This window comes from Sebastes fasciatus, chromosome 3, assembly GCF_043250625.1.
Source record: "Sebastes fasciatus isolate fSebFas1 chromosome 3, fSebFas1.pri, whole genome shotgun sequence".
Taxonomy (NCBI): domain Eukaryota; kingdom Metazoa; phylum Chordata; class Actinopteri; order Perciformes; family Sebastidae; genus Sebastes; species Sebastes fasciatus.
The window spans coordinates 29,144,634-29,161,909 of NC_133797.1; the positions used below are offsets into that span (position 1 = coordinate 29,144,634).

The 17,276-nt window shown below is 41.7% G+C and overlaps 2 protein-coding genes across 4 annotated transcripts in view; one reads left to right on the forward strand and one right to left on the reverse strand.

Annotated features, from left to right (window-relative positions):
- Positions 1-10,119, forward strand: part of doc2g (double C2-like domains, gamma) — an 81,944-nt gene extending 71,825 nt beyond the window's left edge. For all 3 annotated transcript variants that reach the window (XM_074630033.1, XM_074630034.1, XM_074630032.1), the window contains exons 10-11: positions 105-201; positions 6,234-10,119. In XM_074630033.1, coding sequence (XP_074486134.1) covers positions 105-201; positions 6,234-6,373 — 237 coding nt within the window. In that variant the 3' untranslated portion in view covers positions 6,374-10,119. The remainder of the gene's footprint in view (positions 1-104; positions 202-6,233) is intronic.
- Positions 10,120-10,396: 277 nt separating this feature from the next.
- On the reverse strand, positions 10,397-16,810 carry serping1 (serpin peptidase inhibitor, clade G (C1 inhibitor), member 1). The gene is made up of 11 exons (XM_074630031.1): positions 16,656-16,810; positions 16,260-16,307; positions 15,999-16,107; positions 15,740-15,901; positions 15,046-15,348; positions 14,414-14,629; positions 13,408-13,551; positions 13,078-13,281; positions 12,847-12,986; positions 11,170-11,392; positions 10,397-10,907 (listed from the first exon to the last, which is right to left on the reverse strand). The coding sequence occupies exons 2-11, from the start codon at positions 16,305-16,307 to the stop codon at positions 10,660-10,662; spliced, it is 1,797 nt and encodes a 598-aa protein (XP_074486132.1). The 5' UTR covers positions 16,656-16,810; the 3' UTR covers positions 10,397-10,659.
- Between the last annotated feature and the right edge of the window lie 466 nt (positions 16,811-17,276).

The window sequence follows — 17,276 nt, forward strand, 5'->3', positions numbered from 1 at the left end:
ATCTGCATGTCTCTACTGATAATGCACTAAATTACAGTTCCTTTCAACTCTCATGCTAATGAATCATTGATATAGATTTGCTCTTGTGTGCACCACCTGCACAGGAGTTTTCATATGAAGTTGCCCCGGACCAGCTGGCGAAGAAAACCCTGGAGATCTCTGTGTGGGACTACGACTTGGGAATGAGCAACGACTTCATAGGTAGGCTGAGAAAAAAAAACTGAGGAGTGGAGGGGAGGAGCTGCAGCAGCAAAGTAGATGTCTGCACAAGACTGTTGGAATGAAAGCGGCGCAATTGCAGAAAACATAAAAACCGGGCCGAGCGTGGGCGGAGAGAGGAGTAAAAAAAAAGAAATGCATAGAGATGATGGGTAATTATGAGGCTTGAGGAGAACGATTTGCGCAAGCAAAGGAGAGTTTGAGTGGAAAAGGAAATGCTTTAGAAATCAAAAAAGGGGCCCCATCCTTCGTGGGTTTGGCACATCAGATTGCTGCTGCTGCTGCTTCGTCAGGCTGCTTAACAGCTTTGGCATGGCCTGATGTGTATATCATGGCAATGGAGCACATGGGAGCTTAGGGAGTGATGGGGAACTAGTGGGGAGGCACAGTGAGAATGGATTACCACCCTGTGAGCTTGAAGGCCTTCAGATCAAAGTGTTTTACTCGGTCCAATGTGTGTGTGTGTGCACTTAAGTGTGAGGTCGTGGGTGTGTGGGTTGGTGGGAGACAACCAGTGTTTAGATAAGCCCAGTGAGTTATTAACCCTGCCGGGAGAAAAGGCCATCATTCTAACGTACAGCCTCAGATAACGACCATTCCCCTGACCATTATCATTATAGGTATAGACACATCAGCCTACCAGTTATGTTAATCAGGGCTGGGAGAAAAATGACAGAGAAAAAGAAGAATGGAGGAAACGAGTTGATAAAGAGGCAGAGTGAACATAATCCCAGTGCACTTGTATAAGAGTGAGAGCAATAACAAGCGGGCTAACAGGCTTATCTGGAGATACAGAGGATGTCACGGTGAGAAAAGGTGAGATTTCAGAGATACATGGAGGAGAAACCTGAACAATGAGAGAATAAATGCGAGGGCAAAAGTACACAAGAAAACACCGGCAATAAATCAAGTGGATGACTTGTGGGAGCGATCAATACACAAGGAGAGATGGGAAATTTCATCTTGACCACGAATCAAACCAACACCTCTGATTTTGAGTGAGCTGTGTTGTGTTGTACATTTACACTGCCCATGTCATCTTGTAAAACTCATAGAAAACATGATACAACTGTTAAAGAAACTAAAGAGACACTATAGATACCAAACTGTCTTTAAGTCGTTTGGTGCAAGTCAAGTCTCAAGTCAGTTCAGACAACTTTAAATCAAGTCTCAAGTTGTGGGGAGTCGTTTCGATAACCCAGATCAGCATCGCTGCCAATACGCAGATGAGTGAAGCCAATGCTGAAGTGCCTTGTATAGAAGTCTATCAGAAAATGGCCCTACTTCTCACTTGATTTATTACCTCAGTAAACATTTTAAACATGAGTTTATGGTCTCAATCGCTAGTTTCAAGTCTTCTTCATTATAGCATGATGTTCATTTAGTAAATTATGGTCCCATTTAGAGTCAAATAGACCATAAAGCAGGGGATGCTTTAGGGGGCGTGGCTTCTTTGTGATTGACAGGTCGCTACCACGTTGTTGTCTGGTCTGGGAGTTGTCTGGGTTTTCATCTTTCAACTTTAACCCTTTCACAATGTGTTTTCAGTTCATGAAAATCAATTATAACCTTTTTGGTTGCCTGAAAATGCCTTATTCAGCGGTTAGTTGTACTTAGCTCCACCCTCTTGTGTCACTTCTGGTTGCAAAAAAACAAGACGGCGACGGCCAAAATGCAGAACTCGAGGCTTCAACACTGTGGTCCACAAACCAATGGGTGACATCACAGTGACTACATCCACTTCTTAAATATGGTCTATGGGTATTGACCATGACTGATCCACATTAAACCCAGTTTAAACATCAAAGTCTTTATCAAATTTAGCAATTCAGCTGTATATTAAGTACATTAATTTTAATCACAGATGGCCACTGACTCAGCTTTTAGTGTCACAGCTGGCCTCATGTTACCTCACGTAAAATGTTTCATGCAGTAAGGTACTGTATACAAATGTGAACCTGGTAACGACTTGGTACTCGAAGACAAGCTGAATTGAAATTGGATTCAGTATCGGAAGAGAAAAAGTTGTCAAATCAAGTTTCAATTGAAGTCTGAATATGTAAGTTGCAAATCTTTCAGATCTGTCGATGCTCATCATTAAAATGACACCTCATTTTAACAGTTTGCATTAAAAGCTGTTTTAATGCACATGGCTGAGACCAAGTCCTTTCAATGCTTAATAATTAAAATGTCAAGGTATGTGGCTATGCTAGCTGTACCTGTTGCTTTTTCATTTTTGATTGTTGGATGAGACTTTTTGCTTTCAAGTCTCAAGTCTTCAGGCAGCTAAGTGTTAAGTTTTAAGGGTTTTATATGCTTCAAACAATCTGGTTCTCATGAAGTGTCATCCGCACAAAAAGGCAAAAGTGTTTGTACATTTAGAGAATGGCCACGCTTGAAGAGAGAGGGGCGAGACGCAATGATTCGCGCAAATGTGGATGATGGTGCACACATTCAGACATTCTCTCTTCAAAGGCACGCAAAAAGTAACACAAGTAGTTGTGTGTGAAAACTTAAAAGAGAGTGAAAAGTTAGAATCCTGTATACTTCGTCACCTCTTCACACCTGGCCAACCGCTAGGTGAGGCGGGGATACTTGTTGGACTGTCGGGTTTTGGAAAGTTACTAAAATTAAACGATGATACGCATTCAGGTCTGCAGTTCTGCTAGATATTTAGTTCACCACACGTTCTTGTGTATCTGCTGTTTGGGTTGAAAGAGCCAGATGTGCAGCTGTTGTTATGGGTAAAAATAAGCATACAGAGAACAGGGTCGAACCTGTGCGAGTGTTGCTGCACACCTGCTCGCCAGCCCCGAGTGTCAGCCCCGCCCTCGCCTGTGTCATCTCCTCCGGCTCTGGTTCCTCATCCCTCTTCTGTCCCCTAATGCATGCCAGGACGGCTGACCATTTTTCACTCGCAACTCGCAGGCTCAGAGAACACGCCATCGATCTCTGTTCGGAGGTGGTGGGAGTGTTGTGTGGAGGTGACCAAGTGCTGTGTGCGACTATCCTATCGAAACTCTGTCAACAGGTTTTGACCTGCACTCTGAGTCGTGTGAGTCTGTGTGTGTGAAAGGAAAGGGAATGAGGATGCAGGACGGGAAACCCTTGCTCCTCTCCTCCCAGAGGCAGCATCTCAGGCAGCGTTCAATGCCGAGCTCAGATGAGTTGCTGATCAACAATCGAGCCTTGTACGCCCGCGGCTGTCATTTTCCAAGGCGCTGTTAGAAGGCAGCATTGCCAAAATACCGTGTTTAAAACTTCACGCTCCATTAACTGTGCAATCACAGCCAAGGGAATGGCTCTGCAATAACCTCGGTGTGACAACTGCCTGCATCTCTCTGTCATACAATCTGCCCCTCCACCAACGCCTCCGTCACCTCCATTCACTTTCACCTGAGTCATTTCCTGCTTCTCTGCTTATTTATTCCCCCCATGCTCTTTCAATAAATCTTTCGCTATCTAAATCTCTCTGTCTTGTAATTCCCCAGCTAGCGGTGTATTTCTCTTTCTCTCTGACTGGAGGAATTTGTCTCGAATGTCTGTTTGCTTCCTTCTTTGCTCCCATGTCTGCCTGCCAGTCAAATGATATTAATCTTTATTGGCATGAATGTTGCCAAAGCTCAGTTACATGATTGAATATTAGATTTTAGTAAGAAAACAAAATATCTGTCAGTCTCTCCCATGGATGTATGAAGAGAACTGGATACAGCGTTTGTGGCGGGCTCCTGTTCATTCCTAGAGTTGCTCAGTGGTGCATGAAGGCAAAATGGCTCGACTGCTGAGTGATAAAGTACCCCGATCATCCGCCAATCTTCCGCATCCATTGGGCCCATAGAGCAGGCGCAGTAGCGTTTTCTTTAACTCAGCCCTCGCTCCAGCCTTGGTCTGGCTCTCATTCACATGAACGGAGGAAGGGAAATAACTCTGGATTCGACTATTAGTGCATTTTACAACTTTTAGGACCTAATGATTTAAATAAGGGATATTCAAGTGTTCATACTGGGAAGTTGATTCACCTAAAAAAACAATATCTGCTGAGTTACAGATGTCTCTTTCCCAATGTAAGTCTATGGGAAAAAGGCGAACAAAATCTATGACTATTTTGGTCATGGGTTTCATACATTTCTGTAATAAAACATAGAAAAATCGTATCAGATGGGGGTCCTTGGTCTAATTTGTGTCAGTATAGGGGTCCTTGACGAGAAAAAGTTTGGGAACCAATAAGATAGTGAATATTGGACTTACATTAATCAGGTACCCAGAAACACAACTCCAAATAAATGAAACTGTTCGATGTGTAAACCAGTGATTCTCAAATTTGGGTCCATGAAATAATTTGCTATAAATTATAAAACTGTGCTTTATCATTAAAAAGTACATATCTACAGATTGGGACCATTTGTGCCAATAAAACAAGAATATTGTGTCCATTACTCCCACCGACGTTAGCTTTGGGCCAATAGAAGCTCTGATATGATTGTGACACACAGCAATAAGTTTGTTGCTTTAACATTAAAGCACTTACTGAAAGTCAGCTTTAGACTGGTAAGTTTAAATATCTGGATTTGTTAGGACTATGTCACTCTTGCTATACTGTTCATGTTCTGAAGGCTTTTAAGATCAGTTACTTGAAATGTAGGCTATAAATGCTGTCAAGTTGAGTCCAAATGCAATTTGAATGAAATCACCCTCTGTTTAAAGGTAAATAAATGGTATTAAAGTGGCACTAATAGAGGATTATCTCATCTTATCTTAACATGATTCAAATTGAAATGTGTTTGTTTATCACTATGAAACAGGTCTGAAGTGTTTAGGTTGAAAAGTTTTAAAATACAAATAGCTCCAATGGCATCTAAGAGTACAAATGGTAGTAAGCGTTATGATTAATCGGCGTTATGATTATGAGGGGGTCCTTGGAAAAGTTTCTCCCCTGTAAGGGGTCCCTGGCCCCAAAAAGTTTGAGAACCCCTGCTTGCTGTAAACAACCAGTTCAATGTCAGTGTTGTTTTCACAACTTGTTTCCGCTGCCCCCAAGTGACTAAAAAACAGTTATTGCAGATTTAAATTGTCTCCCTTTTTGAGGCCCAAAAAGGTAAAATTATCCGATATTTCACATAAAAGCATCGACTAGAGAAAAAGACAAAAGTCCAAAAAAAACAATCCCTCAAATTTATCTTGTGACCCTTTGGAGGGACCCGACCCCTATGTTGGGAACCACTTAGCTAAACTACTGAGGTGGAAAACCAAAACTAATAGAAGACACTTCTGATCAGGCACAAATCTCACCATTGTGTGACTTATTGTCTACACAAATGTAACCTAGTAGCTAATGTCATGATTCAGGGAGTTTTTTAAGAAATTTCAAAGAAGTTATTTTCTAATTATTATCTATTTATCAGCAGACATGGAAATAAAGCACATCAATTAACTTTGTATTCTTTTCCTGGAAATGTATTAAATATATTACCAGCTATTTTTTTACTGCTTATTGGGAAATAGCGGAATATAATTATTAAATAATGTTTATAATAGATATAAAATAATAATAATAAAAGTCCAGAGTCAAGTCCCAAGTCAAGACAGGCAGGCAAAGTCATTTTGATAACTTTTTAGGTAAATATTGAGGTAATTTGGCAGTAATTCCAAAGAAACTTCAAATAGGTTACTTGCTAATTATCACCTAATTACCATGAAATTTGCAGATCAGTAAAATGAAGTGTTACCCAGTAAACTCCTACATGTGCATTGATGCATTAGTATTGGTAATGAAATAGTATAATATACAATAATATATCAGTCACAAGGGACACTCTTCTGTAGACATTTTACTTTTAATGGAGTATATTTTAGATTGTTATATTTGTACTTTTAACTAAGTAAAAGATGAGTGCTACTTTCTTTCTTTCGTTCCTTTCCTAGATTCCTACCAATTTCTCCTTTCATTACCCTCCAAGAACAATTCCCCATCACCTCCTGATTCTTCTTCTCTGTTTCTGCCTCTCTGTGTGCAGGTGGAGTGGAGCTGGGCATCAATGCAAGCGGACAGAGACTCAGACACTGGTTCGACTGTCTCAAAAACAAAGGGAAGAAAGTGGAGTACTGGCATACGCTCACGCAGCAAGGAGCCCCGAGCGGTGACAAACCGGACTAAATTACACAAGACATTCATGCATACTAACACACACACACACACACACACTAACACACACACATACATATGTCTCACTGGAAGATGGTTGATAACAGAGACCAAGTAAAGCAGTAATAAGAGCAAAGGATAAAAAATGCAATAATAATGTTGAAAATAACGCCAATAATTACTGCACCAAGTATTAGTATATACTAATATTAGTGATGGTAATAAGGTGTAATCTGAATACTTTTTTTTTTTTAAAAGGTGAACCAAATTGTGACGATGTCCTCATTAAAGTGTTGACGTAACAAAACAATACTCACAAAATTGTGCTTTAGACCTTACTGTATTGTGGAAGTCGCTCATATTCTGTCATTCAAATTTACACCTAATGAAGAGATTTGAGATTAATGTACTCAAAATTCATTCAGTGAAAGGCGCCAAAGGTGTGTGCACGCTAGTGACTCATAATGTGGTATGTAGTTACTGGAGCGGGAATGTTATGTACTGAGAAGTTTCTATTTTAGTGGTTGTTGATCTGATGCAAAACAACACACCGTATTATAAAGCACAAAATGATCCATTTGGTGGATTTGTACCTTTACCGTTTCAGTGTTCTTGTTCTTATGTCTTTCATTGTCTTTAAGTGACAGTGGCTTTCTATACACGTTCATATCAGACATTAACGTGTCCGTATGTGTGTGTGAATGTGTGTGTGTGCATGAGGGCTATGAGAATATGAGTGCCTACATTTTTCTGTCTGTGCAATGTGTATGTCTTTCTGTATTCACGTCACGCCCCATTCAAAATGTCTCCGTCCAACTTTAGAACCACAGAGGTGTGAAGAAATAATAACAAAGGACAAGAAATCCTCTGCCACCGCCACCGCCGCCGCCGCCACCACCACCACCGCAGGCCTCAGTTGTGTGAGCGTTCCTGGCTGGGGGACACTGACAAGCTGTCAATCGTGTGTGCCAGACCCTTAGCCATCCCTCTCTCCCATTGCCCATTGACAGTCATAGAGCAACTTTAAGCATGGAATATACCTTGATGTGTCCCCTCTGACCGCTCTTTTTACTTTCCTGATGAAAGGCTGAACGGATATTGCTTTTTGGAGGTGCCGTTTGTACCTATACTTTGCTGCAGCATTATGAACCAGATTTCAACAGGATCCAACCCGGTTTACCTCAGTGACTCCAATTCTGCTCCAACCAGTGCTCGAAGGGAGCCGGTGTTATGTTTAATTCTGTTTCCCTCCTGTTAAAATGATAGCGCCCCCTCTCGGTGGTTAGGATTAGGGATAAGGGTTGGTTCAGGTTTTGGTAGGGGGAAACGCATATCGACGGGGAAACAGTATTCAACACAACACCAGTTCTTCTAGGTTTTACTCTTTAGTGTACCGTGTCTTTTTGTTATGCATCGACACTTCTCACAAGCTGCCGGAATGCTCCGAGCCAACACGTTCTCATCCCAACTCATCATATACTGCCGCTTTATCACACCCCTTGGCGTCACTTTAGGTTTTGGCATCAAAGCCACTATAGGTTTAGGAAAAAACGACATGGTTAGGCTTAAAACTACTACGTTTCTAAAGTGAAAATGAAACTGAACGTTGTGAACACGGGACACGAACGAAAGGCTGATTGAAACGTGAAAGTGAAACTTAATGCACAGGACACAAACAGCGGTCTCCTGGATGAAAGCCATGTGTTTGTTGGACCCATCCACCTCCCCTCCCGCCACCATGTGTGTTTTTTTCGGTCTTTAAACTACGTCACCACACTCCCGGCACACATTCTCTGAGCGTTTACTGTTGCTGCGGATGGGTTTACATTGTAGTTAATGGAAAGTTCAGTGCGTCTCATATGGCGCTAAAGGGTGGCTTGTGTGGCGGTATCACACGCCGATGGCTGTGACAAAGCGTCGGTATTTGACGCCCTGGGAATCTCTCTCTGTTAGCTACGCACATATTACGCTTTTCTTATACCAATGACGTAGACGTATGGATTGCACTTAAACCCGGCCTTGGCCATTTTCACACGGTTGTAGGCCTTCTGCGAGCATCAAAGCTTGCGCGTGGCATTGCATTATCTCTCTCCTAACAGCCTATGTTTTATTCACTGTAGAAAATCTGATACCATCTGAAACACAACCGCCAACATCTGAATAAGGGGAGTACTGGCACTTGTTTTTTTCCACTTTTAGTTTTAGTAGAAATGTCATAATAAAGAAAAAATAACAATAAGGCATTAAATCAAATGGAAAAAAAAACAAACGTACCCTTTTCACCTAGCATATTCTAATTCAACTCATTCACTTCTAGGTTTCACTTCAAGCACTGGCTCCGACAGAGTCATGGATGATGCAACATTTTCTCCCTGCACGGCAATATCGCTGCAGTAATGTATTAATTAGAAAATGCAGGCATTTGATTGGTCTTCTTATCTGATTTATGGTTGCCCAAAAGCTGGAAAATGTCCCCTGATCCACCTTTGCACTCCCCCAGACACTGTTCTTGAGAGGATCTGAAAAGTTATGTAAGATATTTGGCTGAAATCGACCATCAGCTGGAGTCACTGCTGTGATCAATGTTACATTCATCCCATTCCTTCTGACCTATTAAATATCAGGTCTGGACAGGAGACACTGAGACTATGGTGTCCATGTCTGTGACACACGATTACCTGCTGAGATAAACTGTGCTGTTAGTAGAACCCCCCCCCCACCCCCTCCTACATTTTAACCTCAGGAGGTAAAGGGGGATTTCACCCTGCATGCATGGCAGCAGGGGGCAGGGAAGAGATCACAGATCGGGATCCAATAGATTGAAAAACTAACCAGATTGCACACTTAAACCCACAGGCCTGTTATGTGTATCGATGCACATCTCTGTATGTGAATGGTGTATATGGGCCAGACTATCTCTGAATCGTCGAAATGCTTGCCAGGATATCAAATGTACTCCCTCGGTTCATCCATCTCTACAGCTCTGGCCATACACTGGTTCACGAAAGCACACCCACAGTCGGTCAGTGGCCTCCGGGAGTTTTTCTAACTGTTGAATCGATCCGGCTGCTCATATTCTTGGTGTCCTTCAACAACCTTGTGAATGTCTCATCGTTGACTGCAAAAAAAATGGATCCTTCGGTGGTGAATTAGGTTTAGAATAAAAAAGGGCTTGGGCATTATCGAAGATTGGACCATGTGGTGTACGGTTACGCTTAAACACATCTTCAGTTAGACCGTAAATGACTTTAACCAGAGGGTTTGGCAACGTTTATTCTGTACTTTCTCTATGCACATCAGAACTCCCAGCACGTCGGCAGTGAGATAATCAAACCAAAACAACAACATTATGTTATCCAGGCATCAAAGATGTATTTCTGGGCATACTCAGTACTTAGATTGGGGCTAGGCTGGGTGACAGTGATCTAATAGAGTTCACATTTCAGGCTGGGTTGCTTATTCCTGTCTCTGGATCTGCTGGTTTTTGTTTACAGTCACAACATTTTCTGACTCTTGTCTATTGACCCCGCTTTGCTTATGTAATCATTTTATCTGCAATACAGCTGCATGTTTAGCAATCACTATCGGCTTGTATAATAGAGTGCAACCATAGCTGATCATTCTGAATGCTGATGTGTTTACAGTCTATGCCATCAGTGTGCGTTTGTTTGTTTGTGAATACGATGATTCAGGGTATTTTTTGCTCAGTTGCTGTGCTTTACCAAGCAAGCTGTTGCTTTAAAGAAAAAAAACAAAAACCTTTACTGTCACAGATTTTGACACTTCGTCTTCCTTAAATTGAAATCAGTGGTAATGATGCAGGAGGGCAGGGGCGCATGCGATGGGGAATTCACTACTGCAGTCCCTGTGTATTCACTGTCAATGTCAATCACACAGTATGGCTGCCATCCTGTGGTGGGTTTGTGTAACTACTTCGCAAAATAAATTGAAGTTGTTTCAGTGGTCGTCTGTCTTCCTTTGAATGATCCACGATTGTGATTCATTCTTCAAAAAACACAAGACAGGCAGCACATGTGTGTGTTAATGTGTGTTTATTCATCATCATCTTTGAGAACAATCCACACTCAGGCCTGGATGTATGTTTTTGTGAGGGTCACTGCTCACTTTAGTAACTAATGAAACAATACGGATACTGAATTTATATTGTGTTAAAGCACAGTAAGATAATTGAATGTATTTCCATTCTACCAGACATCCTTTGTTTATATTTGATTCTTTCCTGCCCTTTTTCCCCATCTGTTACATCTCCATTCCCTCTCTCTCTCTTTTCTGATCTCTCATGGCTCGGTCACTCTGCCAATAAAGAGTGGCACATTGGCCTGGTCGCTCCACAGCAGCATGATGAAAGGCCGCAGGGCAGAGAAAGAAGGGAAAGAGCGAGAGAACGACATAGTGGTGATGGCCCCGGCCTCGACTCCTTGTTCGGTCAGTGCGAGGAAGGCTCTGTGTTTGGCATCGTCCAGAACCAACCTGTCTTCGGAGTAGAGACCACACACGTTGGGACCCTCGAAGAGTGACGACAATCCTGGTTTGGGGGGAAAAGAGAAAGAAAAGTGCGGAGAGGTGATGGTGGGGAAAAAGCAGGGACGAAAGCAAAGTAAGTGGATCAGATACAGGGAGATCAAAGAGCAGACGGTATGCTTATTTCACAAATGAGACTTAATGGCCGTCTACTGGCTGGTAGATAAAGGCCTACACTAGCTGAAAGCATGGGTGGTTTTCAATTTGTGGTATTAATGAGCTGAATGATTCTAACGGACAGAAAAGAACATGAAAGATGAACAAACCTAATTTCTTGATAAGCATGTTCATATCTGGTTGGATATCCAGCTTGATTTGGGGCAGAGTGACCTCGATTAGCTCAGGAGTTGTTGTTTTCATTTGCTCTATCATTTGACGCACAGCTGTGTCCGTCATCAACTTCTCCACCTGCTGCAGGTCAGTCACTGTGTTGGAGCGAGGCAGCAGGATGTAAAGACTGCTGTCACCTGAGAGACCAAGCCTCGCCACCTGTTGGAGAAAAAAAAATCCAGGTGTTACTGTATAGCAGGGGTTTTCAAAGTCTAACACCGTGCCCAACCCAGACACCATTGAGACAACTGCGCCCTCCAAGACCCCCAACCTATCTACTCAAATATCCAAATATGAATAGGCTAAAAAAGTTAATATTAATGGATTTTGTCTCTCGTATTATTATTCTTTGTCTTACTTCAATTTTGGGGATAATCATGATCCAAGTTTTAGAACTTCAGTTCCCATAATGCTTTGGGGGATGGAAACAGGGAGTATAATGTTTCCATGGAGTCATAAGTCATGATTAGAAAGGAACCAGCAAAGTGGGGAAAGTCTCGATACAAGCGAGATGGTTAAGGTTAGGCATTGACCTCGAATGGTTAAGGTTATAGGATAGGTCGTTGGGCAGCGAGTTTCGCAAGAGTTTTTGCAAGTTTTTGCAGATCTCAATTAGATTTCGCAATTTGCGAGATACCTTCTAGACACAACATTCAGTTAGTTAGTTAGTTAGCTGTGGACTATAACTATCCATCCATCCATCCATTATCTGTGACCGCTTCAAGCCGATCCCAGCTGACATTGGGCGAAGGCGGGTTACACCCCGGACAGGTCGCCAGACTATCGCAGGGCTGACACACAGAGACAAACCTGCATCTCTTTGGACTGTGGGAGGAAGCCTGAGAACCCGGAGTAAACCCACGCTAACATGGGGAGAACATGCAAACTCCACACAGAAGGGCCCCAAGCCGGGTTTTAAAAGTTTTTTTTTTTGCCTATATATTTGATTACATATTGGCAAATTTGCACCATTAAAGGTATGCCGAATTAGCTATTAGCAGTTCCTGTTTGCAATGTACCCATGAATGTACACACAATATACCCCTGGATTACTTTAATACTGAAAAACTTAAAAACATGATGATTCTCAGGCAAGTTCTGGAGTTATACGGAGCATCCTTTTTCTATGATGGCTAGGCAGATTTATGGATGTTTATGGTTTATTCACGCTAGACATTAAAAATGATATCCTCAGAAACTGTAAGTCACACTGAACATAAAAATATGTGTATAATATATCACATGTATGTACATGTAATATGTTTCATGTCGGTGTAGCCAGCCATTTCACCTTTGTGAAATCAGTGGCGGACTCCTGCGATCTGAGGGGCAGGAGCATGTAGGGCAGACTACATGGCACTGCTTCATGTTTTGTTCATTTTAAGGCCACTAGAGGGCACTTTAACATTTTGAATCTACCATAGCGGCATCCACTTTTGCTGTTTTGTTTTTTTCTCGAACACGGGTGCACTCCCCTCCCTGAGTCCACTAGTGCGTCACACGGTGTCTTTGCCTCACATCTCTCCCCCCGCACTCTCCCTTCAACCCTCCTTATAGTTTGAAAACCTCTGCTGTAAATGGGTGGCTTAAGGTGAGCTCTGGATGTTCCTTACCTGTGCCTTTAGCTCAACTATGTACGTCATTGCCGCCGAGTATTTCGGGTGATAGAGAATCGGCACCCTCACCAGATCACCGTTCAGTTTTGTGAAAAGTCCTTTCCTGGGTTTCATTTCATACTTGACCTTCCACTGACCTAAAGCACACACACACACAGTTTATTAGTTTGCACCATTTCCACATGCACATACACACACTTGTGCACACACACATTATAGGCTACTGACCACTAAAGGAGACAGCGTTGAGCAGCATCAGCTGTGTACTGGGTGGTACGGAGTCAACCAAAAGTTGGATTTTATTGTTGGTCTTATTTGCCACCCAGCTGTTGATCATCTCTGTGTTTTCCTCACTGGTTTCCAGCAGCATGGTGGGCTCCGCTTCATAGTACTGGATGGACTGGTTAGTAAAGGACTCACTCAGATTCATTTCTGAGAAAAGGAACAGAGAAACCATGATGAGCCAGAGAGATAGAGATCCTTTTGTATGCACTCAGAATCTCTGCATCTATCCCTGACTGCAGCTGTTTTATGAGCTTCACACAGTGATAGTATTACGTGGGTTATAGTAGATCTGAGAAGCCATCTGCAAGGAGCCAGACAGATTGTCTCTCAGCTTCTTCATCTGGTGGTGAACACAGTGGAAGTCATGAGGCACGCAGACGGCCCTCTCAATGGCTCTACGGGTTTCACCTCGTGCACCTGAAGGTAGCAGAATGAAGAAAAGACTGTATAGAAAGAGATGTACTGAACTTTAGAGGGATATTGAAAGCTGCAAGATATGTCTGACATTTAATATAAGTACAGTAAAACTCCTGTGACATTTCAAAGTGAGAAACATTTTTATGTAACTTCCAAGTTATATAAAAGTTCATCTTGCTCAGATTCATGCTTGTTAGACCAAAGAATCTTAACGGATGAGGTTGGCGTTATTCTATATTTTTCTTGTTGGCAACAAATCCCATGAAAAGACAAAAAGCATCAATGCATTAGTCTGTCCAACCCAATACTTCCCCTGCCTGTCTTTGGCTCTCAGCCCTAAGCCCATTTCTTTCTTCTGAAGGTATAAATATTTGACAAAATGTCATAAAAATATATACTTTCATTTAAAAAAAAAAAAAAAAAAAAGGCAGTATCATTCCCTAAAAAGGCCGGGCCCTGTAGTTTTTAGCAAACATTTTTCAACAGGAGTAAATTGTGTTTTTTAGGGGACTATTTTCAGAGGTGGATTCGGTGCACTAGAAAGTATTTCTGGCAGCACAACAGTGTATATGGGATCAATTGAAAGTAAACTACAGTGCCCAAGTTCATCGTAATGAAGCAACATGTCACATTTTGCAACAGTGTGGCTCAGTGAAGTGTTTTTAAAACAACAATTGAGATCCGTGGCACACAGGAATAAGCTGTATCAGACTTTGACACCTGGGCAATACTTCAACTCATTGTTGGTTTTAGTTTTTTCATTGGATTTGTTGAGAATAAGAATACTTTTAGAATATACAAGAATAATGAATAATCATTATGATGTTTTAAAAAATGAGGAACCTGCTTCCTCTTGTCATACCTAACAACAAGTGGGACAGTAACCCGCTGATACTGATGGGAGAGAAGAGCAAGTTGCTGGAGGGTTGTGATTCTCTGAGGTAAGAATACAGCTTCATGGAAAACTCTGTGATGGATTCCTGCAACATGGGTCCCCCTGTGCGACTGTTCTCATCCTGGCAGGGCTCCCACGGCATGTCGAAACCACTGCACGAGTGAGGAACATCGGTAGGACCAACTGAAAGAAAGTTAAAGGTACAGTGTGTGGCATTTAGTGACATCTAGTGGTGTGATTGCAGATTGCAACCTACTGAATAACCCTGCGGTAACCTTATTGGTAACGACATTCGCCTCACTCAGAGGCCGTCCTTACCATTATAATACTACTTTAGGAGCAATGGAAGTCAGATGGTGGTTGGCGGTACCACGGTAGTGACGTGAAAATGTGAAAGGCTTTCTCTAAAGCCAGTGTTTGGTTTGTCTGTTCTGGGCTACTGTAGGAACATGGCGGAGCAACATGACGGACCCGCTACCTATATACATATTAAGGGCTCATTCTAAGCTGACGAAAACACAACGATTCTTATAAACATACCAAATTTTTGCATGGGCTGTGCAGTAGCATAGAAGTATATAAAAGGTTGCCAAACTCACCTTCAACATGGACATGTACCTTGCTCAGTGTGTCCCCCTCAGCAGATTGACAATAGTAAAGTCCTTCATCCTCCATCCTAGTGTTTCTGATTATGATGGTCTGATCACGGTCGAGTGGATAAAGCAGCTCCAATCTCTTATTATCAGCTGTTGAATCGTCTTCAGGATTCAGCTGTGTTCTCTTGTTCAAACCCCCCTCTTTGAACCAGAGTGCATTGGCCTCGACTTGGCTGGAAGGTGGGAAATAGCACGGGAGGTGAGCGGTGTAGCCTTCCACTACCTTAATGGTAAAGCTAATGGAATCTGCAGAGAGAGGTACAAACACTTCAAACTCTTTTAGAGTCAAACTTTTTGTTGAATGTTTTATATATATATATATGGTTATTTTTTTCTACCCAAGTTCAAAATGCCCCACTGTGTATGTATGATAAAAGGTTGTGTCTATAGGTAATCTGCAAATTGCGAAAACTTGCAAAAACTCCGACGACCTATCCTAACCAATGGCTAACCTTAACTATTCCAAGTCAATGCCAAACCTTAACCATTATTAATGCCTAACCTTAACTATTTGAGGTCAATGCCTAACTTTAACCATTCGAGGTCAATGCCTAGCCGTAACCATCTCGCAAGAGTTTCGCAATTTGAGTGTTACCTTATAGACACAACCATGATAAAAGACGTGTATGTTTCTCACCATCAACGGTAACAGCGAATGACCTTTTTATCTCCATATTGTCCTCCTTTATCAAACACGAGTACTCGCCCTGGTTGGCAACAGTAACAGGGGATATAGAGAGAAACATGCCATCCTGTTTAACTCTAGGCGAGCCAGGCGTCTGAGCACTCACATCTTCACCTGTATTCAGAAAGAGATCAAACTGAATAATTGTATAACTGTATACTTTTGCAATGCAGTGATAATAGTGCTGGTAGTTACGGAAATGTATTAAGACCATTGAATTGCCAGGTGATGGTCGCCGCACTGTAGTCAGTTTGAAATGTGAGACAGGGCAGCACCAGAGTGGAACCAGGTACCACCTGGAGTTTTACGCATGACGAAAGCTAAATAGAAACACAGTGTTAAACATGTGAAGGAAAGTTTGGTCGTAGTATAATAGTAGTATTTATATAGTATAGTATAGTATAGTATAGTATAATAATGGTTATGGATGGAAGATATTGGTAAACATTAAGAGCTCTACAGGTAAGTTTACCTCAAAAGTGAGCTGCAGCACGAGGCAAAGTACGGCCTGTAGTTTCATCTAATTCAGAGAGCAGAGCAAAGCGAGCAAAATTAAAATGGGAAGTTGATGAAGTTGTTTTGCAAGTTAGGATTTCAAACTGAATCTGACACCAAGTCAGAAAAAAAGATCAATAATGTGGCACAATCTGTGAAACATGTTGCCCACTAGTAAAACTTTGTAAACTGTGATCATTTAGCTCCAGCTTCCATTTGCAATAAATATACCCTTGTCAGAGATTAATCCTATAAGAAACTTTAGAGGATAAAGTATAGTTGAACAGTAATGTATAATATACTATAAATAATATAGCTTCGGCTCAGTGATTAATCAACAAAAAAAATCAGAGAAACATTAAATAACTCACACCTTTTGAATTTTCGAATGTATCCAAGTTCAGTCACCAGTTATTTTTTCTGCCACACCCGTCACTGTTCACTCCATCTACCACCTCTGACTGTCTGCCCCTCTAAACTGCGACCAACAATGACTAATCTGTGATTGTTGGTTTAGAGATGTTTGTTTGCATAATGCAGGTCTTCTGACTTGCTGGAAATCACATGATTTCACATGTTGGCAACAGATGCCAAGTGGGATGATTTATATTCCTGTTTTTATTTTGTCTTCATTGCATTTATTTTTGCCTTGCAAATATTGTATTGCTTATGATACCAGTACTTAAATCCAGTTTTTTTATCATCAATTATAGCTGCTCAATCTTGACAAGTGGAACACAGTTACGAATAGTTGGGGTGGATAAGCAGTTTCACTTTGGCTCATTTTCAATTTGCATATTAAAAGGTTTTTGCCTGAAGTGTTTTACATAATTTGATTTTGCCAAAGGTTGCACTGAGGACTATACACAGACAAGAACATAGTGGAAGGCAAACACAAGCTCAGTTTGTGCTAATTGGCAGAAAACAGTGTCTGCACATTTGTGGACAACAATAATAACATATCAGTGAAGTACCACATTAATGGAGGCAGTGT

What these genes read in the sequence shown, in the direction of transcription:
- serping1 (XM_074630031.1), bottom strand. Translation starts at nt 16,307, where the DNA reads ATGAAACTACAGGCCGTACTTTGCCTCGTGCTGCAGCTCACTTTTGAG. An exon ending in ATTCGCTGTTACCGTTGATG is followed by an intron (nt 15,349 to 15,739) that starts GTGAGAAACATA and finishes CTCTCTCTGCAG; the next exon opens with ATTCCATTAGCTTTACCATT. An exon ending in TAGTTGAGCTAAAGGCACAG is followed by an intron (nt 11,393 to 12,846) that starts GTAAGGAACATC and finishes TTTCTCCAACAG; the next exon opens with GTGGCGAGGCTTGGTCTCTC.